General features: G+C 42.7%; 1 protein-coding gene across 1 annotated transcript in view; it reads left to right on the forward strand.

The window, feature by feature from the left end:
* Window positions 1–18,041, forward strand: part of FBXL4 (F-box and leucine rich repeat protein 4) — a 267,402-nt gene extending 249,361 nt beyond the window's left edge. Inside the window, exons 8-9 of the mRNA XM_086926627.1 lie at window positions 13,655–13,967; window positions 17,174–18,041. Of these exons, the coding sequence (XP_086782753.1) occupies window positions 13,655–13,967; window positions 17,174–17,337 (477 nt within the window). The 3' untranslated portion in view covers window positions 17,338–18,041. The remainder of the gene's footprint in view (window positions 1–13,654; window positions 13,968–17,173) is intronic.
* Window positions 18,042–23,560: the final 5,519 nt, after the last annotated feature.

Below are 23,560 nucleotides of genomic sequence, written 5' to 3' on the forward strand. Positions count from 1 at the left end.
GTAATCTATGTTGTTTACTGTGGGACTACTGCAAAAAGTAAGCATTCATTTCTTGCATGCATCTATCATTTTGCAGTGCTACAGCCTTGTCACTGATGAGGAGTAGTTGTCTTCATTTAATTGTAGTATTAAAGGTATACCTAAAATTGTTTGGCAGGTCTGAAACATTTCACAGTAATCCATTTTATTTTAAAACTGGCTGTTTCCGATAACGCTACCACCATAATATCCCTTGCTTCATATGTTTAACGCTCAATACATGTGTTGCAGATTTGTGACCAGGTTTAGATGAAACACCGTACTGGTACTGTCACACTGGAACGGTGTGTTGGAGAACTAGGAAAGTGCCATAGCTACTGCACCGCCCAGCTCCTCTTGCACAATAACTTATTAAGTATCTGTCGAAAACATTGAATTCCTTCTTCTCACATGGTGAAAGTGATTGGACATTGAGGTTTCTGCAGTATGTGGTTCATCAACATGTGTAGCTGCTGAACCACAGGGTAAAAAAACACCTATGGGAGTCACTGTGCAATCCTGTGTAGTTCGTTAGAGTCCCTAAAAGAGGGGCAAATATAAAAGTTGTTGAAAGGATCTCTTAAGAAATTCAGGAGCCAAAATCCCAATGTTGGATAATATTGACCAAGTACCACTGTTAGAGGAATGTAATACATTTCACTTTTATGCTTTTATAGAGTCCATGCACTATTTTTTCAATTGAAAATCTCTAAAAATTTCTGTGTTTCACATTTAATGATAACATTCCCTCAGCTTGTTTTGGGAAATCAAAACCTTCATCAGGAGGATAGCAAGTTACTAAAAGCAAAACAAACAATTTAGTATAACTATATAAACTGGCAACAATAACCGTAAATGAAAATGCTTGTTCGAGGCATATTAGCTGTAGATCATATGCGTTAGCATAGATCGCCATCTGGTGTTGGGCTTGGATGTTTGCACTTTGTTTTTCTTCGAAGAAGTGTTTGTAGTCACAAGGTTGGTGACTCCTCCTTACCGTGATAGTGCGCATGGGCATCCACTCCATCCCCAGATAGTTTTTTTCCGCAATCGGGTTCGAATGTGTATTGATGCTCTCCGGTTCGGTATCCTCTTCGAAACTTTTCGACGCGCAATCCTTACCACTCGACGGTATTGTTTTCTATTGCAGTTTCTCTTTCGACGTGCATCCCACAATTTCGATCTGGAGCTTTGGCGCGGGCCGTGAGGTCTATCTGCTCTGACCACACCATCAGTCCATGGAACAGACTCCATTTAAAAAATGCCCAGGGTGTGGTGCTAAGTTCCCACACACGGACCTGCACGAGGTCTGTAACCTCTGCCTATCCTTAAAGCACGAAAAAATCAACTGCGAGGCCTTTTGATTATTCCGATCGAAGAAGACCATTCGTGACCATCGGGCTCGATGTCGCAAGGTGCAACACGGCACTAGCCCAGTGCCAGACATGTTCTTAGAAGATTCTCAATCCCAACAGCTCGGTGCCGAAGAAGAAGAACAAATCTCTGTGTCTGAAGCCGGCGACTCCGACATGGAAGATGACTTCATCGTCACTCCAGCTCAATGAACAATGAGTAATGAGCCCCAAGTGCCCACGAAAGCAACAAAGACTCCAGTATCACCTTCCGGCCCAAGTCGACACTGTGAAAACGTTTCAGATGCCCCACCCTCCGGCCCGGCTATGAAACGTAAGGACAGGTCTTCCAACTCGGGATCGAGCCAGCCCCATTCAGGTGCCGGACCCACATCTTCGGCACCGAAACCCATGTCCAAGTACGTGCCCGCCGATTCACTGTCGGCACCAAAGACACTTCGGCACCGAAAGATTCGGATCCGAAACCATATAAAGCTAAAGCTTCGGAGCAGACACGAGCTAAACCCAAAGCTTCAGAGCCGATACTGGCTAAACTCAAAGCTTCGGAGCCGAAACCAGCCAAAGACAAACCTTCAAAACCAAAAACCACTAAAGATAAACCTTCGAAGCGAAACCGGTTAACATTTAAACCTTCAGAGAAGAAACATTCCGCACCGAAGGGCTCGGAGCCCAAAAAGCAAACAACTCCTCTTATAGCTTCAGAAACTAACCCTGTTAAAAAGCCAGTTGAATCAAAACAAAGGGACAAAGACACCCCTTCCAAAGAACTTTCTCCACAAGACCCTTTGGATCCAAAACAATTACATATTGACCTTGAAACTGGACACGTTCTAGTAACACTTCCTAAAAAACAGAAGCTGGATTTTCCAGAGGACTCCTATATACCTAAGAAGAAAAAAGACATGGGTACTAACCCCTCTCCCCCATGTATACATCCCTCTCCTCCAACTTTTAATCCTAACTTATTGATTTCACCATCAAACTCACCACCACCACCTTTCTCACCAGAAGTACAGGATGACAAGGATGGGAATGAGGACGGGACCACAGGACACAGAACCCTGGAATGACTATGATTTATTTATTTTAAAAGTTTTGTATAGCGCTAGCTCGACCCGTAGGTATCAGAGCGCTTTACATACACACAGTACACAGCAGGAGGACATTACATTACATAGTAGGCTGACAGTAAGGAAGCAAACCACAGACACAAATACAACATGGTAATAAATATGCAGTGCAGCGGAGGGGGAGAGAGCAAAAAGAAAGGGCGAGAACGACATCGTCCGGTTACCCACTATCCATGAAAGTCCAGGGAGAGGGGAGACAACTTGGATAAAGAAGACTAGGTTAGTTGACGTTGGTCATGAAAGTATTTGATTAGAAGATGGAGTTTCAGGTCCTTTTTGAAACAGGAGAAGGAGAGGTTGCATCTGAGGACTCCAGGGAGAGCGTTCCATATCCTGGGAGCGTTGCCAGAGAACGATCGGTATTGGGTACTTTTCTTTTTCACTTTCGGAGGAATAAGGAGTGAATTGGTGCTTCTTAGTGTTCTGGATTGACCTGCTCTTATCAGTTTGTTGTTTAAGTAGTTGGGGGTAGGGGAGTGAATGGTTTTGTATGTGATGCAGGTGAATTTATAGATACATCTCCTTTCCCTGGGAAGCCAATTGAGGCAGTTGAGAGCTGGAGTGATGTGTTCAAATCTTTTAACTCCAGATGCGAGTCGAGCGGACATGTTCAGCACTGCTCTTAGAGGGGCTAGGTGAGCTTTCGAAGTCCCTGTAAGGATGGCGTTTCCGTAGTCGATTTTGGAGAGAACTAGGGATAGGACTACTGTCTTGAGGTCATCATAAGGTAGAAAAAGTTTCGGTTTCTTGAGGTGTTTTAGAGAGAAAAGAGCACTTTATGGCAGAGTTTTTGATGTGGGCGTCCATTGATAAGTTCTTGTCAAGGGTGATGCCTAGAGACTTAACTGAGTCGGATAGGGTAATGGGGCAGTTTAAGGCAACCAGATTCGTTAGCCACTCTTGGATTGGGCGATGGTTACTTTTTGGAGAGAATAGGATTATTTCTGTTTTGTCTGGGTTGAACTATAAGTGGTTAACGTAGAACCAAGTTTGGATCTCAGTTAGGGTACTATTGAGGAGTTGAATGTCGCTGGGAGACTCGATCCTGAAATAGATTTAGGTGTCGTCCGCGTAAAGGTGGTAATTCACTCCGGCTTTTTTCAATATGATTGTGAGGGGCTCCATGAAGAGATTGAAAAGGGACGGGGGGAGGATTGAGCCTTGCGGGACCCCAAGTGTAACTTAAGTTGGTTTCGAGAGACAGGAGTTAATTTTAATTTGTTGCGAGCGGTGTTGAAGGAAGGAGGTGAACCATTTTAGTACTGTGCCATTGATGCCGGACCGTTTCGACAGGGTCTCTAAGAGGGCTGGGTGGTTTACTGTGTCGAATGCCGCAGAAAGGTCAATAAGGATGAGTAGGCAGGCATCTCCTTCGTCTAGGGCCTTGTGAATGTCGTCGGTGACATTGAGCATAGCTGTTTCCGTGCTACAGCCTTTTCTGAAACCAGATTGAAAGGCATCTAGGAGGTTGAACTCATTAATGTGATTATTGAGTTGGAGGAGAATTTCTCTAATGTTTTTGCAAGGAATGGGAGGTTAAAGATAGTTCTGAGGTTGTTAAGATCATTAGGGTCAGTCCCATGTTTCTTGAGAATGGGTGTGATTTGTCCTAGTTGAAGGGAGTCTGGGATACACCCTGAGGTGAGCGAGGCATTGATGATTTTTGTCCAGAAATAGGAGATGGTGTGGTTGAGTTCTTTTATGATTGCGGAAGGGAGGGGGGTCCATGGTGTGGGAGTTAGGTTTTAGATTGGAAATTATATTGAAGACATCGTTTTCCGACATTAGCTCAAAGTCGGACCAGTGTGCATTGTTTTTGAGCTGGAGGTAGGTCTGATTGTCCTTGTTAAAAGGCTCTTTCCAGTGGTCCAGGGAGGTTGAAGGGGGGCAGGTTAAGGGGGAAGGGGGTTTAGCAGTTAGTAAGAAGGATTAATCAATTTTATAGACTTTATTTGTGAAGAAGGTGGCAAATTCTTCACATTGCTCATTGGTGGCTTCCATTTCTTGAGAGGGAGTGCAATTAGTTTGGCTTTTAACAATGTTAAAGAGTTCTCTTGGTCTGTTTTTCGCTAGATCTAGTTGGCTGCGGCAAAAAGTTGCCTTTTCCTCGACAATGTGTTTTTTGTAAGACCGTCGAGCAGATCTAAGATGTGTTAGGTTCAGGGATGAGGGATTTTGTCTCCAAAACCTTTTTGTTTGTCTGAGTTGGTGCCGTTCTTCATTCAGCTCCATGTCAAACCAGGGTTTTGATTTAGTTCTCCTCAGTTGTTTGAGTTTGAGAGGAGTTACTTGGTCTAAGACCTCTGCCATTCTTGAGTGAAGTGAGAAGTGAGGTCATCAGCCGTCCATGATGAGGGATGGAGTTGAAGATGGGGAAGAATCTTGGCTTCAAGTTCGGATAGAGGTATTTCATTGATGTTTCTGGTTAAGAGTTTGAGTTTGACAACACGGATAGGTTGGAGGTTGGCAGGTGTGTCAATCTTGAACAGAATGAGGTGGTGGTCGGACCAGTCAATGGGAGAAATCTCTCTCAAGGAGATCAGATTGTTGTTTGTTATGATCACATCTAGAGTTGCACCTTTAATGTGGGTTGTTTTATTGCAGAGTTGCTTGAGGTTATATATTTCCAGAAGGTTGGAAAGGTTCAGGACAGTGGAGTCTTCTGGGTCGTTCGAGTGTATATTGAGGTCACCCAAGAACATGTCTTTGGTGTCTGTCAAGGAGAATCTTGTTATGAGGTCTGTTAGTTCTACTAGGAAGAGGGTAAACTCTCCAGGAGGATGGTAGATAGTGGGGAATTTGATTGGTGGGGTGCCCTTAGTAGTGAGTACGACGGCTAGGTAGTCAAACGGAAGGTATACTGCAGGTTTGAGTTTGGTAATCTGTATTCCATCTCTGTGCATGATGGCTAGACCCCCCCCCCCCCCCCGTTTTGATCGGCCTGTCTTGTCTGATGAGGTTGTACCCTGGAGGGGTGAGAATGTCAAGAATGGGATTGAAGTGGGCATTAAGCCAGGATTCAGTGAGGAAGACTATGTCAATTTCTTCAGCGAGAAGAGCTTCAGCAATGTCCGTAGCGTGTTGTACTGCTGATCTGCCGTTTAGGAGCATGCAAGAGAGAGGGTGGGGGGACTCTATGATGGTGGGAGTTACGTGGATAGGAGTGTGCTGATCAGGGGGTCTAGGCGAGTGGACAGTATTCGCCATTCTGTTGGTGCCGATAATAACAGGGATGTGAACAGGGGCTGACTTCCGGTCCAACGCTAGGTGCGAGTCGAAGAATTCAACAGGTTTCAGTACTGAAAAGGGTTGGCTATCCCTGTTGGGACTGAGGGCCTGGCTCGATGATGGGCTGGAGGGTCGAGGGGTGCGCTGTGGGGCTATGTGAGATGAATTAAGTGAAGTAGGAGCACAACACCTCGGGTGGAGGGAGCACAGTGGCTTGGCCCTGTTGAGAATGTCTTGTTGTAAGTGAAGGAACTCAGCAGTAAGGGAGTCAATTTTCTGCGCCATTCTTTTCAATTGCTGTGCTATAGAGCTGAGGGAGTTTAAGGTTTTTGGCAGGGGTCGTGGGTGACTGGGGCCAATGGAGGGAGGTTGAGCAGGGGTGAGGGGTTAGAAGCGGTCCATGGGATTAGGAGAGAAGTGATGTTGTAGGTGGGGAGTCTGTATAGTAATGATCCTATTCGAGGAGTTTGGTGTAGGACAGGAGGGACTGGTGTCCAGGCGAGGAGGGAGGGAACTTCTGGGACAGAAAACAGGGTTCTGGGAATTGTCAGCGAGATTGGCGGTGGAGGCAGGTTGTGAATGTGGGAGTGCAACATCGGAGGGGGAGAAAGCAGTGGTAGGAGATGGGAGAGAGACCACAGGATTAGAAATGATGTTTGATAGGGGGGAAGTAAGGGTTGGGGGAATAGGGACTGTGTAGGTGGTGGGGGATGATTATGGGGGGGGTCCGATTATCAGGGGTAGAAAGGGGAGAGTCTGTGAGGTCCTTAGGATTAGGAGAGGGGAGAGGTTGGACGCAGGGTGCCGGATTAGTAATGTTCCCACTCGAGGCGTTCAGAGGAGGAGAAGAGGGACTAGAGTCCTGGTGAGGAGCAGGAGAAATTAAAGAAAGGCTATCGGAGTTCCGGGGCATGTCCAAGAGGATAGAGGCGGGTTGTGTATAGGGGGTGAGTGACAGCGGGGGGATGGTGCAGTTGTAGAAGGGAGGATAGAGACCACTGGATTGGAAATGACGTTAGACCAGGGGGAAGTAAGGGTAGTGGGAACAGGTTCTGTGTAGGTGGTAGGGTGTGGGGAAGGGGCATATTCTCAGGGGTGGGAGGGGAGCGTCTGTGGGGATAATAGTCGCGGGCGGGACTGAGGTTGGAGACCAAGCTGTTAAGATTGGCCTTGGGGGGATTGTTAGAAGTGAGTTTGTTACTCCTGGAGGGATCAGTAGATGTGAGAATGGTGGGTGTTAGGCGACGGAGAGTGAGAATAGGGGTAGAGTGATTGTAGCGAGTGATGGTGGAAGTCTCATGAGTTGAGGAGAGGGACGTCCGGGCAGGGAGATAGGATCGGTTCCCCGATATTAGTGAGGGAAGTGGGGGATAGGGGAGAGAGGGTTTGACAGCTCAGTTGGTTTAGCGAGGAGAGAAGTGTGGGGAAGTGGCGGTCAAAAGTAGTGAGGTGAGGGTCGGTGGCTTGTATGAGAATGGTTCCAGTTCTGTAAATGGAAATGGTGAGATCCCTTTTGAAGGTCGGGGAGATGGTAGTGGAGATTTTTTCACCATCGGGAATCGTTACTGACTTGGAGACTTGTAGGTGAAGAGAGAAGCTGATTTTCCATTGAGCCGGGCGATTAGTGTAGAAAATGAAGTTTGTTTTTGTGCTGCCGTTGGTCACTGAGTGATAGTTATCTACAATGAGTGTTTCGGGGTGTTATTTTAGAATGCTGTGCTTGAAGTTCTTTTTTGCATTACTGGACATTTTGTTAGGGCAATGAATATACCAGGAGTTGAGCCCGTAACGCACAAGATTAGAGTTCCGGGTGGGGTTAGATGGGCGCATGATTGAATGATTAGAATGTTGAGACGCAGTTAGAAATCAAGCAGTAGGCTGGACGTACTCTTGAGGAACCACGGTGGTAGGGTGGAGGAGAGCACTCTAGGGATTAAGAAATTTACACAGACTAGAGAGTACCAGTATGCAAAGTAGAGGGTCCGCGAAAAGCTTGCAAGTTATGTTAGGAAAAAACGAATGCACATTATCCATAACAAAATCAAAAAATTATACATTCAAATAAATAAGTATGAAAATGAAATAAAAAATAGAAATAAAAAATATAAAAATATAAAATATAAAGACACTATGGGTCTTTTGAGTTTCAGATAGAGATCAGGAATGGCAGTTTGTGCATTATCCACAGTGGGAGGACCGATAGAAAGCATAACATCAAATAGCAAAGTCTATTTTAAAATATAATATCATAAAAATAAGCAAACAGCCACACTGTGTCTTAAAAAGTTTCAGTAAGTGATAAAGAATGACTGCTTGTCACTATCACAGCACATCCTCACTCAAGCACTGCACTGAAATTTTCTCATACAGTCTCCATTTTAAAGGCAGTCAGGGTGAATGTAGTCCATTTTCACTGTTTATTAACAATGTCTTGAACAGGCTCCATTTTAAAGGCAGCCAGGGTGAATGTAGTCTGGTTTTAATGTTTATTCACAGTGTGGAGGAGATGCACAGCTCTAAAAGTCAGGCTTCGAGCTAAAGAGTATTGACCGCTGGCTCTTTGCAGGAAGTAAGCAAATGCCCCAAGTTTAACCCCCTCACCTTCTGAAGATAGCCTGAAGGATACGCCCGAGAGAAGCATGAACACGCATGCCACAAAGGACGGGCAATCAAGAGGGAAAGATGTGCAAGCTGGGAAAAAATGGCACCCGATATAGGCGACACCGTAGATCCTCAGTTGCCGGCACATGTTCCACCAGACCCGCAAATTCCCTGTCCGATAAAGTTCCATATCATAATAATGACCCCAATCTATATCCCTCCAGACTATCACCACCCGATGACAATATTGACTCTGCACAGCTTATTAATAGAGCAGCACAGTACCTTGGGGTGGAACTACATACTGGTCCCCTAGAGGAGGATTTCTTGGTGGAAACATGAGCTCCCTCCCAAAAGTCCACTAATACTTTGCCCATGCTCAAACGCATGATAAAACACGCCAACAAGGTTTTCAAAGACCCTGTTAGGGCTAGAATACTTAAGCCAAGGATGGATTAAAAATGTATAGCTGCTCCTACAGACCCAGTTTATATCAGAGGACAGGTACCCTTAAATTCTCTTGTTGTCTCTAACGCACACAAAAGAGCTAATTCGCAAACTACAGGCGACGCTCCTCCTGACAAGGAGTAAAAATGTATAGAATCATCAGGCAAAAGAATAACATCACAAGCTGCTAATCATTGGCGTATTTACAATGCTCAAGCTCTAATAGCGCGCTATGATAGAGCTCACTATGACGAGCTAGAAAAACTAATGCTGCACTTACCAGAACAATACAAAACTAAAGCTCACAACCTCATTCAAGAGGGTGAGCTTGTTACAAACACTTCTATAAAATGTGCCCTCGATGCGGCTGATACAGCATCTTGTGCCATTAACACCAGTGTTTTACAACGCCGACATGCTTGGCTTCGAAACTCCGGATTCAAGCAAGAGGTACAGTCATCAATACTTAATCAGCCTTTTGATCAGGACAATCTTTTTGGGCCAACAGTCGATTCTTCATTAGAAAAAACGAAAAAAGACACAGAGACTGCCAAATCCATAGGGGTCTTGCAACTACCTTCTAACAGGGGCTCTTTTCGTCGCTCGTTTTACAAGGGTGGCTCAGAAATAACTGCATCGGAAAATACCTCCTCCTCTTACAAAAGTCCCAACCAATCTTCCTCCTCCAGAGGATATTTTCAAGGAGGATACAGAGGAAATAACAATAGGGGAATAGGCAGAGGTAACTCCACCCGCACTTCCCTTGCCACCAAACAGTGACTTCCCTCTGCTACCCCCAATCATTTCACTCCTCTCGGGGAACGTCTCTCACAGTTCCTACCTGTCTTGAATTCCATCACAACAGACAAGTGGGTAAGACAAATTATCCAGTATGGGTATTGCCTGGAACTTACCTCCACTCCCCCAAATATTCCTCCCAAAAATCGTGCAATGTCGTCATTACATCGCACCCTCCTAAAAAAAAAAAAGAGATTTTCTCCATGTTACAAAAACATGCTATAGAACCAGTCCCCTTAACTAATTAGGACACAGGGGTTTACTCTCTCCATTTTCTGATTCCAAAAAAGGACGGCTCTCTCAGGCCAATATTAGACCTCAGACAGCTCAACCTCTACATTTGGTCACATCACTCCCACATTGGCACGTTCCAACAAGTGCTCCTGTTGCTTCAGCAAGGTGACTTTTTTCCACTTGGATTTAAAGGACACCTACTTCCACATTCCCATTCACCCCGCTCACAGGAAATATCTCAGGTTCGTGGTAGACGGTGAACACTACCAGTTCAAAGTCCTCCCGTTCGGGGTAAACACAGCACCCATAGTTTTCACCAAGTGCCTAGCAGTAGTTGCAGCTCACTTAAGAAGACAACACATTCATGTGTTTCCTTATTTGGACTATTGGCTCATAAAGGCCAACTTACAACACAGCTGTATTCAACACACACACAAGACAATTCAATTGCTTCACCACTTGGGATTCCCTGTAAACCTCACCAAGTCCCACCTCCAATCGTCCAACACACAAATATATCTAGGAGCATTAGACGACCGCACCCTTCGCTCTCTGTAGTGATGGAACACACAAAACCTTTCCAAAGGGCGGCCGTTCCTCGACCCGGTTCCACAGATAGTGCTAACAGCAGACGCATCGCTCACCGGCTGGTGAGCTCATCTTCAAAATCATACCATTCAGGACATGTGGACTCTACAACAAAAGCAGTTCGACATAAACCACCTAGAACTACTGGCAATTTTTCTAGCATTAAAAGCCTTTAAAGTCCACCTAATATGCAAAGCTGTCCTAGTCCGCTCGGACAACATGACAGCAATGTACTATATACAAAGACAGGGAGGTACACACTCCCTACAGCTCTCGCGACTAGCTCAAAGCATATGGAGATGGGCCATATCTCAAAACATATATCTCCTTGCCGAACACCTTCCAGGAGTAACCAATCACAAAGCAGATCTACTCAGTCGTCAACAATAACAGATCTACGAATGGGAATTACATCCTTAAGTTCTCCTCCTATTCTTTTAAATGTGGTGCGATCTGGCACCTGAATCATAGTTTGGCTACCTTAATCTCCCGCAAGATTGCATGAACGTCATTAAAGAAGCTAGACGTCCTACCACAAGAGCATGCTACGCAGCAAAGGTATGGGTTAAAGTACACTTTTTTAACATGAGATCTGCGGAAAGAGAGGCGCTGGAGATAGTGAAACCTACAGTGAAAGCTCATTTCATGTTAAAAACAGTCCCATGTAAGAATTGTACCTGACAATTGTTACCAAGCCTTTTCACCGATTTCTTTTAACCAGGTTTCGTTTTGATCTTATTCGCTGTCTTTTAGCAGATGTACAGGTGTGGAGTAGGGTAAATGACTTAGGCCTCTGTACATGTTACAATTTTTCAACACAGGACACCATTCAGTTTATTATGTTTTGCAAGCATTTTAACTCCATGAGGAGAACGTTTTTAAGTCCTATTCTAAGAGGGAGGGGTTTTGTGCAAGTTAGACCTGCATTATTATATTTGCAGTTGTTAAATAACCCCTGGGATTTTTTTAATGTGGCGAATTTCGTGGTTGCGGTGGTTAGACATAGGAAGAAAGGGTGCTTGAAACCTTAAGATGTTGTTTGATTTTATATATTGATATACCTGTTTTTATTGCCTGATCAATGATCTCCCGCCAGACTGCATGAATGTCATTAACCACATCGCTGCTGTGGTTATTTTTCCCCTGTGCTGGAAATTGCCATTTTGCTGGTGTCATGACGAGCTCAGCTCGTCATCAGCACAGCTCCACTGTGCCTCATGACGAGCTGAGCTCGTCATGAGCATGGAAGGGGTTAAAGAAGCTAGAGCATGCTACGCAGCAAAGTGGAAACGATTTGTAATTTACTGTACAAACAATCAAATCAATCCATTACATACTTCCATTCAAAACATTGTTTGCTATCTCTTACACCTACAATGCTGTAACTTAGCATACACATCTATACGATTGTATCTCGCTGCAATAGCCGCTTATCTACAAAACAGACAACACTTGTCTTTGTTTAGAGTGCCCGCTATCAAAGCATTTATAAAAGGACTCAAAAGAATCATTCCCCTTATAGTGCCACCCTCTCTAGTTTGGAACCTTAACATTGTCCTTACAAGATTCATGGGCTCACCGTTTGAGCCTATGCACAAATGTGAACTACAATTCCTCACTTGGAAAGTAGACTTCCTTATAGCCATCACATCTCTTAGAATAGTTGGCGAGCTCCAGGCACTAACCCTACAAGAACCATTTTTACGATTTCATCACAACAAAGTGGTTCTTAGGACCAATCCAAATTTTTTTACCGAAAGTTGTCTCTGCCTTCCACATCAATCAGTCTGTTGAAGTACCTGTGTTTTTCCCTCAACCAGACTCAGTGGCAGAACGTGCTCTTCACACACTAGATGTCAAAAGAGCAATAATTTATTACATTGAAAGAACTAAATCTTTTAGCAAAACCAAACAATTCTTTGTTGCTTTTTCACCACTGCATAAAGGCAATCCCTTTTCAAAAACTAGTATTGCACGTTGGATAGTTAAATGCATCCAAATATGCTACAATAAAGCCAAACGCACAATTACTATTCCCCCTATAGCGCATTCCACCCGCAAACTAGGGGCTTCTATGGCATTCTTAGTGAATATACCCTTAGATGACACCTGTAAGGCTGCAACTTGGTCTACACCTCACACTCGCAAAACACTACTATGTAGATGTGCATGCAAAGCAACAAGCTAGTGTGTGCCAGGCTGTCTTAAAAACACTTTTTCAAACTACTGCAGCAGATATATATAGGTCAGCCACTGCTTAGAAGATAACTGCCATATAGTCTATGCTAACGTATATGATCTAAAGCTCATATGCTTCGAACGGAAAAAGCTACTTACCCAGTATGCATCTGTTCTTGGCATGTAGAGCTGTAGATTCATATGCACGCACCCGCCTCCCCGGGTACCTTTATCTCCTACAGTATTATCTTACTTAGATACAACACCATAAGGAGGAGTCCCCTATCTCGTGACTACAAACATTTCTTCGAAGAAAAACAAAGTGCAAACATCCGAGCCCTACACCAGATGGCGATCTATGCCAACGCATATGAATCTACAGCTCTACATGCCAAGAACAGATGCATACTGGGTAAGTTCCATTTTCCTTATAGTGAATTGAGTAGCCATTCTTACTCAGTCATTCGAGTATTCACTTTCCACTTCACATGACGTGAGGAAGTAGCCCTTGCAAGGTAGAAGGGCCAGCATAGACTTCTGCTTGATCACTCACATCTTGCTCTGCTACTAGCCTTATGAGTTATAGGAATGTAGGCACAGATACTGTGACTAAACCCCCTAGGCCTAACTTTCCCTGCAAAAACACACAATCACTGCTGTTTGGGCCACTTCCGTGTGTGCTACGTAAGCTGCATGCATGTCAGTGCCTTTATTAAATCTGGGAATTTGCCCTTTCAATTTTTTTCCAACTTGCACGTGTCAATTACACGCATTGATTTGAACCATCTGTAGTAAGTGGCTTTCGCCATGTTTAAAGGCCAGCAATTTCTTTTCTACCCCTCCCATCTACTACCCAAAGAAAAAGAAAATTAAAAAATAGCATATTTCCCATAATCCAGAAAAGAAACAGATTTCAAACTGGTGCAGTCTGTATAAAATATAACTGCATGACTTTTCAGAACACATTTAATGATAGCACTCTCTATCTTGTGTGACTTGATCCTTACTTTTATCTAGGTTTTCAGTGAGTGATGTAACGGGGCTCTCTTTTGTTCACAGATTGAAGACTATGATGTAATTGCAAGCATGATGGGAGCAAAGTGCAAGAACCTCCGGTCACTGGACTTGTGGAGATGTAAAAATATTACTGAAAATGGGGTTGCAGAGCTGGCTTCTGGCTGCCCGCTGCTGGAAGAGCTTGACTTAGGTTGGTGTCCTACTCTGCAGAGTAGCACCGGTTGCTTTGCAAACCTCGCCCGCAAGCTTCCAAATCTACGGAAACTTTTCCTCACGGCCAACAGAACCATCTGTGATGCAGACATTGAAGAACTGGCAGCAAATTGTACTCATCTGCAGCACCTGGATATATTAGGTAATGTAATATGTCTACTCACCATTTGATAAGTGCTTACGTTTCTGCTGCATGAATGCTTGTAACTACTATTACTGCAAGTCGACATGGTGGTTTCATGAATAAATAAGCATTGACATGCGAACACGCCAGGCTCACATGCCTGGCTCCATACCAACACTAGATACATGGTGGAAGCAGAGTACGATGCAAGTCAATTCTTGCAGCTGAAAATTACCTAATCCTATCGATGCCAAAATACAACTAATGGCTTTTTATCCCGCCGCAATACTCCGGGACATGTACCTTATCAATCATTAGCATCTGTAAACAGAAAATTGATGTTCTCTGTAACCAGAAGTTAAAGAATATGCTGTAAGCTTTAAGCTGTAGTACCCATCGTGTGAGTCCTGACTTTGGAAGGTATGGGGAGGAAAATGTATTCAAACTCGGACGTGCACCTTTAGGAATAAGCTAGAATAAAAAATTGCTGTACAAAGAAACTAACGATTTGCACGATTTACAAACTAGCCCACATCCATTTAAAATTAAATCTCTGCTGTCATATTTGATTGCAGAAATTTGTATGTTCATATGAAGCATTTAAACCTTGTATAACAATAACAAATCATATTACCTTTATTTGTTATAACATTTACATTTTATGCCTTGAATTGTATCACAGCAGTGCCTTTTGTATTGAAAAAGACAGTTGCTACACTTGTCACTTTTTCGACAGAACTGGAGCTTTCAGAAGCAGAAAACATCTTGCTTGATTAGAAAAAAATGTTGATCACAGTTGGTTACTTAGTACATTGTGGACACAAGTAGCAACTGATTCACTTGCATTGCCTTCCCATCAACGGTGGTATCTGGTTTTTTTTTCTTATTATTAAAAAGGAACCATTCACCCTAGTGGCTATCAACATTAATGAATGGTATACACTCATCAAGCGCGCACAGTGACATAAAATATACACTGGTGGGGTAAACTGCTAAGCCACGTTCCATGTTCTGTTTGTGAAGCTAAATAATAATATCTACTTTAACTAATGAAGACAGGATCTATTGCTTCAGTTTAATTATAATTAAATTGCCGCAATTTATGTACCTGAATGTAATGGGGGTTTTTCAAGTAATCTGAATTATTGTTATTATTCTGAATGAGCTCATATTGTGTCAAATAAAACTCAAGGTAGCTTATGTTTTGCGACAAGAAAGCGCAATGTCTCTTCATCAGGGCTTGTACATTATTTACATTCATAAGGGATTGGGTATTGTTGAGTCACATAGTAATGGAGAAGGTATAAACAAGAGGGGAAATATGCACATAGCAACACTGAAGAGGCCCAAAAAAGAAAGGGATACGTCAAAGATCCAAATATAACAGCCATAATGTACACATACATCTCATAGTGGACAACATTTTAATAAGTAAACACTTAAAAATTAATATGACAAATTTAGAACCAGGGATCAGTTAGTTACCAAAGGTTCTGTACCTGTAGATATTGTTGTTAAGAGTTGTATACAGCATAATCACTCTATATCAAGGTGGATATTTCTGTTTTGATTTGCTATGGGATCCAAATATACTCTAATCAGATTGAGGTCAATGTTTAATATTTCTATTGGATAATGTTTCAAAACTCAGTTGAACCTTTTAGGTTGGGGTGCGATATGTGAGTATTTGAAGTTCATACTTTATATTACTGTATAATATCATTGCTTTTTGTGCGGCAGTTTGTATCTAGACTGAATAAGGAATAAAGCTAAAGATGAGAAGTACTGGTTTTTAAACTGAATTTACCAATAAACTAATGTAAAAAGCTTTGCACACAGTAATTCATGGTAGCCAAGTTCTTTGTGTTGTCACCTGAAATATGTGATAAGAATGCTGGCACTACATGTGCTCATCGTGGAAAGTGTATCACACGGATATACGGTAATGAATATGACTCAAGTGATATTTCAGCCATTGTATTTTAGAAAAAGGTGCATTTTGAGCAGATGGCACAACAGTTCTTCCCCAATTTTAGGCTAAAATACATTTGCTGCCCTGAAAAAGAATAATGGGGTGGGGTCATACAGTGGTTGGATTACTCAGTGCCTCAACAATAATACTTCCTCAAAGTTGCAATGGAGGTTACATCTTACCCCAAAAGACGAGTGAAGGGGACCTTTAGGAAGTAATAACCAATTGGGTGGATATGTTTCCAGGTTGCAAGGTTTGAATAAAGCGTATGGTGTGTGCGGTTCCAAAGTTAAAGTTCTGTAAAAAGCGGATGTCTAAGAAAAGTGTCAATGCAACAGCAGCAGGTGCAAGCACAATGAAAAGGATGCGCTGGGGCAGCTCTCAATATAGGACTTACCAAGGGTCAAGTGTCTACACATGTTTCGCGACTAGAAAGTACAATGTTTATTCGTCAGGGCCAATTTGTGGATAAAATACATTTTTCCCCCTAAGATGAAAATGGGTGGCGTTGAAGAAGTAAGGACCAATTTGATTGATTAGTAGTGAGATACCTAAAGGATTGGGGGCATTTATCTGCTCTTTAACAGAAGTCTACTCGTATTTTTGGCTGCATGTACAACCAGAAATACACTTTGTGGATCAACACATAACCTAAAGCACAGCCCCCTTTCTTTCTAATAACTCTTGTTGAACCTGTCCCTCTTCAAAGTTTTCTTTTCATCAGATAGTAGCAGGTGAGGGGGCTGTAACTTCTGTAACGTGTAGCCGATACCTTTGGCTACTACTTGTAAAGGATTTTCAACCTATGCTTTCAAGACTGGGTATCAAAATTCCACGTCCTCATCTATCTATTTTTTAATATTGATTTGCATTGAAAAGGCTGACTAGGTTATGGTGCAGAAGATGGTGTCACAAAAATTGGGCTAGATTTGGGCATAGACTGCAGAGTGATCTGGGTGCTCTTCCAAACCAGGACGCATTTCTGGGAGTATAGGCGGCCTGAAAGATGCACAGGCTGAAGTCAAAACGTTTAATGCTTTATGTACCCCTAAAGATGAATTAGAGAGTAGGTGTCCTGTAAGAGAAATGTCTCACAACAGGAAATGGTTAGACTTGCATACACAGTAAAATAATACATTAGTGTATTCAGTATTCACACGGGTTTCTCTCATAATGTTTGATGTTAAGATTTCTCATGGGATTCTTTAAATTGTGTCCTTTTGTGTTTTTTCTCTTTGTGGGATTTACACAGGAACACGGATGGTGAGCCCTACTGCTTTAAGGAAACTGTTGAAGTCCTGCAAGGAACTCGCGTTATTGGACGTGTCCTTCTGTTCACAGATTGACAATAGTGTTGTCCAAGAACTGAACTCCAGCTTCCCTAATGTATTCATCAAAAAAAGCTTCACACAGTGATTTGCTGCCTGCTCCACGCTGAAAAGTATTGGATTTATAGTGTGGCTGTGGTGGCAATATTTCTTAATTTATTTTTTTAAGCGAACATTCAGACTTTCTTCTGAAGGAGTCTAAAAGAACAGCATGGGAGCATACATCATGTAATGTGAAATTTTCCTGGCGTCACTGTTTTCTTTTTTAAATCGTGTGAAAGTTCTTTTATTTTTCGAGTTGAAACGGAGGGTTTTCTGTCTTGATATTTTCACAACATGATAACTGAGCATTTGAATGTGCCTCTTAATGATAAGGAGTGCCTCATTTGTAGGTTTGTAAGATTTCTGACTCTGTAGCCATGAAATCCGTGTAGGGGAATCCATTTGTGATGAGTGAAAAACTATACCAACTTATTCTACAAGAATGTTTTGTCAAGCCTGAATAGGGCATCTTCAATCACGACTAATTTCAATTGCTTCCGGAGCTGTCATATTCTCGTTTATTCTGAAAATGTGTTTCTTTGCCTTTCAGTCGAAAGCAGAACATAGTGCAAATCATATTCAAACAAATTATGAGCTACTGATATATAGGGTATTTATTGCCCGTTTGCACTTTAATTTCTAAAGTCTTTAAATAGAAAATGCGTTACCTTTTATTGTATTTATTTTCCAGTCAACCTAAGTATTTTGACTTAAACAGAAAATACAGATTCTAAGTTAAAAACATAAAAATGCATTCTTTGTATTTATGACAACATTCATTTGTTTCTCAGCCAAGCCAATCAAATCCTCACAGAACAGGTTTAATGCTTGAGCCTGCGATATTTCCAGGCGATAAAATCGCATGGGGAACACCAATTCTGTATCGTATTGTTTTTCTCATGAGCAGTTTTACCTTCTCATTCTATCTTCCGCTGGTGCAATTGAAGCTTCACCTTTTGGATCGGTTTTACCATGCACATTTTCCGTGTTCGAATTTGCAGAACTTGGAATCTGGACCTTTTACTCACATAAATACCTCCAGGTAAAACCTTCAGGAGTGTGTGTGGTGGGCATCTGCGGGTAAGTGTGAAATTACCACAGCATTTGGATTCAGAAATCTGGTGCCAACACAATTGTGCTGGTCTCTGATTAACTGAGTGCATCAGAATGAGGGTTTAAGTGTTCTCTGGTAACAGAAGAAATTGTGAAGTATATGAAATGTTAAGATACTAAACCTGATGAGTTGCACAAATTATTTACATGGGTATATGTACACAAAGACCACGTCCAGGCAGATGTGTCCTTTGTGCACCTGAGAACTGATAGTCATTCACTTACATTACATAAATATCTAATTTGTCTAGCCAAGATATGCCCATTCATTGAACACCTGGATTTACGAAGATTATTACCACAGTGCCATGTTTGTTGCATTGTAGATATGTATCTTCCTGTTGCTTATGCTGCTAGGGCGAAGAATAGAGAGAATTGTCATTTCGCCTAGAAAAGCCTTATGAAAGAATTAGAATATGTCCACAAACATTGTACTTGCCGCTTCTTGTGTACTTTTAACTTTGAACCTTCAGTGTATGTGTGGGTTACGTTATCTCTGTAATATGTGTACCCATGCCATGTTGGACTTTATCTCAAGTCCTTCTACATATTGTGTTAGGAACTGTTCCTCATTATATTTGGTAAAATTAAGTTAAAAGCAACTGAGGTCATACAATTCCAACACGAAGTAGTAACCCAGTGCATTACAACTAGTTACGAAGAACAGACTGCTATTTCATAATTGATGATTTCAAACACAAGTGGAACCCCTTTTGCGAACAAACTGCTGTTTTTATTATTATGGTTTCCCTACATTACCATTTACATAAAGCTTTCCTAGTTTATCATCTAACAAGTTGTAAGGTTTCTTAAGGACAACGCAGCTGAAATCTTTTTGACAAACATCAAGCTATAGGAACCTCAAACAGTCCAAAATAAGAGTTAGAAAAAGTATTTCAGAGGCTTAGATTTCTGGATTTTGGACTCATGGACTAATACATCAAAGTAATCGACTGTTTTGCCATGATGAAAATGTGATGCAGAATCAATGCCGCAAAACTATTGGGATTATCTCACTTTTGAACCTGGAGACATGGCACAGGTAATCCATTTTAGTCAGATTACCACAATAGCAAAAGACTGTTTTAACTGCTTGGCCATGTCCCTTCAGCAGAAGATAACAATCAACCATGTCATCTCTGAATGGAATTACAAGCCACGTGCCTAGTTGGTCTTCAGTAGTAACGTTTTTGCTTGAGTCTCTAATCACAGTGAGCAAATGATTCATGTCTGGACCTTGATGGGTAACAGCCATAGATCTTAGAAGAATGTAATTGAAATACGTGTCCTTAAGCTTCTAAACTGAGATATGGTTTTTCTACGTCCTTGAAACTTCGTTCAGTCGTTTTAGCTTGGCTGTGTATGGACCAGCCTTGAGTAAGTTAGTTCAGCATTACCTACAAAAAGTATACCATTCCCTAACTACTAGGCCATGCCTCTTCCGCAAAAAATTGTTGTCATTGAGGTTGAGAATCCTGACATTGTTTAGTAAGATTAGCAGGCTAAACTAATGCCAGATACACTTGTCAATGCAGAATATATAACTGGTGGTGGTGCACTCAAACGTTTGCCCAGAGCCCATATTTCCCTGTTAGCATTATATATTTAGTGCTCTATAGATTTACATGGAATTCTCTGAAGGATGAGGTCCAGATCCTGCAAGAGTAAACTTTATCATTCACACTCTTCCTTCAAGAGATATGAATGTCTTTGTAAGTATTTATATTGTGCAAACGTAGGTAAAAAAAAAGAAAACTAACAGTTTCTGGATAATCCATGATTTTACTTTTTCAGAAGGAAACTGTGCATATCTCTGGTTGAGGTCATTTACTTTGCTGAAAACTATCTATGATCTATTCTTGGCATGATTTGTGAGGCCTTTGGTCTAATGGAGACTGACCAGGTTTGCGTTCTGAGCAGTGTCTCAATGTTAGTGGAGTTGCAGAAGCATTCCATCACATTTATGGATATTTGTGGGGGGTTCAGTATGTAGGCTAGAATATTATATCTGGGTAGGGAACACAGTACACTGTACTTACTGACTTTCTGATGTTTTACACTTAATTTGGGGGCTTTTAGTGACATCAAAGACAGTCAAAAATCTCTCGAAACCCAAAGTGAATATTTACTAGCAAGTAAATATGTGCAATACTTGGCATGGACATCTTAAACCATGTTAACCCCTTGGCCGCGGTGCCAATTCCTCCGTGACTATGAGGGTGAGCACAGCACCGCTCTGCTTGTGATGGAACCACGCCGTCATGAGCCACGGGCGGCGTGTGCTCATGACGGCGTGTTTCCGTCACGGCCCCGCCCGCTCATTACTTTGCCCACACAGGTGGGGAATTATTGCTGTGTGGGCGGAGCAGGCGCAGAATGACAGAACCACGCCGTCATGAGCACACGCCGCCCCTGGCTCATGACGGTGTTGTTCCGTCATAAGCAGGCATGGGGTTAATATATCTCTGAAAAAAATGTTGTTCTCCTTGTACACGTTCATTCAAGTCCACAATACTGTGAAATGTAGGCATCCATTGATAACACACATTGATAGAGGCTAGATGTTTGGTTATAAATTTAGTCTTCAAAGCTGATCCAATCCAGTCAGGATTTTATATGCATGTGATGATAATTTTGTAGTTGATTAATTTGTATTTTTATAGTTTTATATATCTCAAATAGCTTTGTAACCTGTCTCCCAAATGTATCTTAGTCCTAGGTCTCACTTGCTTCTTTGCATATCTTTACCTGGTTATGCAACAAATTGACTTGAAGATGCAGTGGAAGCTATTTAAACAGGTCTTCTAGGATCCGGTTTAGGTTTTCTTGAACAGCTCAGGTGTTATTTAAAAGGTCCATCTTAGCAACATGGCACTATTCAAAATACATTAAATACATTAACTAGTGAGCAATCTGACGCAAACAATAAAACATTTTCCAACATTTTGTACACTATTAAACATATGTAAAACACTGAACATGCTGGACAAATGGCAACACAGCCAATAGTTTGAGTTCTGGGTTGTTATGAATGGGGGTCTCTAGTTGGCAGAGGTAGGTACCTTTGTCCAAATAGGAACCTCTGCTTCTAGTCAGGGTAAGGGTGATACAAACTTGAGATAACCCCCACTCACACCCTGGGTAGCGGGGCATGAGAAGACAGACTTATCGCAAAGACAATGTGTAAAGTATTTGTACTCATAACACACAGTAATACAATGATAACACCACAACTGGACACCACACCAGTTTAGGAATAATAAAGTATCTTTATCTAAACTCAACAAGACCAAAACGACAAAAATCCAATATACAGGCAATACGATATGACTTTAGAACAGTTATGGCAAAATTAAAGCTTGTAGAAAACAAATAGCTCCACCTGGGGCTATTGCAGTGTCATGACAGCAATAAATCCAAAGTATGGTGCCGACCGCAAGGAGCGTGGCGTCAGGCACAGAGTCACACAGACCCCCAAACAAACAATACCTTAGAAACAAAGTCTGTGATGGTGCACAGCGTCATAGGGGTGAGGCGCCGGTGCCGAGTTAGAGACCGTCTCCCTGGCTGCCATGGGGGGAGGCGAGGTGAGGTGTCATGTCCTTGAAGAGGCGACGTGTCCTGTCCAGGACAGGGGAGATGGTTGCGTCGGTGGTGAGGTGTCGATTCCTGTGACTATGCGAATTCGGTGAGGTTGTGGAGTCCCCCTCTGTGGTTATCAGTGCCGTGATAACAGGATGCAGGCTCTGGCAATGACAAAGTGAGTGCGAGTGCTGTCATTGGGCAAGGCCAATCACGGCAGGCATTGCAGTGCGTCGGAGCTGTGGTGCAGGCCAGGCGGTGGGTCGTTCACTCCACAAGCAGTGCCCTGGGCTCAGTGCAGGGCGCTGCATCACGGCGGCGTCAGAACAGGTTTTCTAGCTTCTCTTTGGTGGCTTCCAACAGCAGGAACAACCTCCTGAAGCCCAAAACTGGAATTGGCAGTTCCTGGCATGTCCGAACTCTCAGCAAGAGGGTTCATCGGAGCTGGGGGCTAAGTCTTTGTGTCCTGGTGACCTCCGTGCAGGAGACCAGCACACCTCAGGCCCTTGGAGGTCTTCTTCAAGCAGGTTCAAAGCAAAGTTCCAGTCTTTGTCCTCTCCTTGGCAAAAACAGCAACTGCAGGCTAACCCCACATAGCACACAGTAAAAAGGGCAGTATTCCACTCAGCTCTTCAGCTCTTATCCTTGGCAAAGGTTCCTCTAGAGTCCAGAAGTAATCCAAAGTTCTGGGGTTTTAGGTCTAATACTTATAGCCCAAAATGTCTTTCCTCTCTTTGTGCAAGGGTCTCTGAGCCCAGTCCAAACCAGTTCTGTCCTCACTGTTGCAGTATGACCACAGGGGTTTGAGACAACATTGTGCAAGGGAGACAGACCCTATTCAGGTGCAAGGAAATCTCCCACTACTCTAAATGCAGCCAAGCCCCATTCAGCTCAGCTCGGAGTCATCCGGAAGGGCCGGGCACACCTCACTCCCACCAGTGGCTGTCTACAGTGAATGCACATCCCCAGCCCCTGTCACTCCAAAACCAGAGAGTCAATACACAAACAGGCAGAGGCACACAGAATGGTTGAACAAGAAAGATGCCTACTTCCTAAAAGTGGCATTGTCTCCTACACAGTTTAAAAAATTTTTTTTACTAAAAGATGGTATTACATTCTGAGTTCAGAGAGCCTAAACTGTATTTCTCTATTATGTCTCAATGGAAGGTTATGCTGGTACGATGTTACAAAGCATTTCCCATTCTATCCTATATGGTAAGATAGCCTTTCAATAGTGAAAAACGAAATTAGTAGTATTTCACTATCAGGACATATCACATCCACCACAACATGTCCTACATTTCACATGCACTGCACCCTGCCCATGGAGGTACCTTGGACCTACCATAGGGGAGTTTTACTTGTAAGAAAACTGAAGGTTATGGCCTAGCAAGCTGGTGCACTTGCCAGGTTGACATGGTAGTTAACAACCCGCTAACAGGTACTGCAATGGCAGGTCTGAGATACATTTTCAGGGCTACTCATGTGGATTGCACAATCAGTGCTGCAGGCCCACTAGTAGCATTTGATTTACAGGCCCTGGCACACTCAGTGCACTTTACTAGGCAGTTACT

Source organism: Lissotriton vulgaris, chromosome 6 (assembly GCF_964263255.1).
Source record: "Lissotriton vulgaris chromosome 6, aLisVul1.2, whole genome shotgun sequence".
Taxonomy (NCBI): Eukaryota; Metazoa; Chordata; class Amphibia; order Caudata; family Salamandridae; genus Lissotriton; species Lissotriton vulgaris.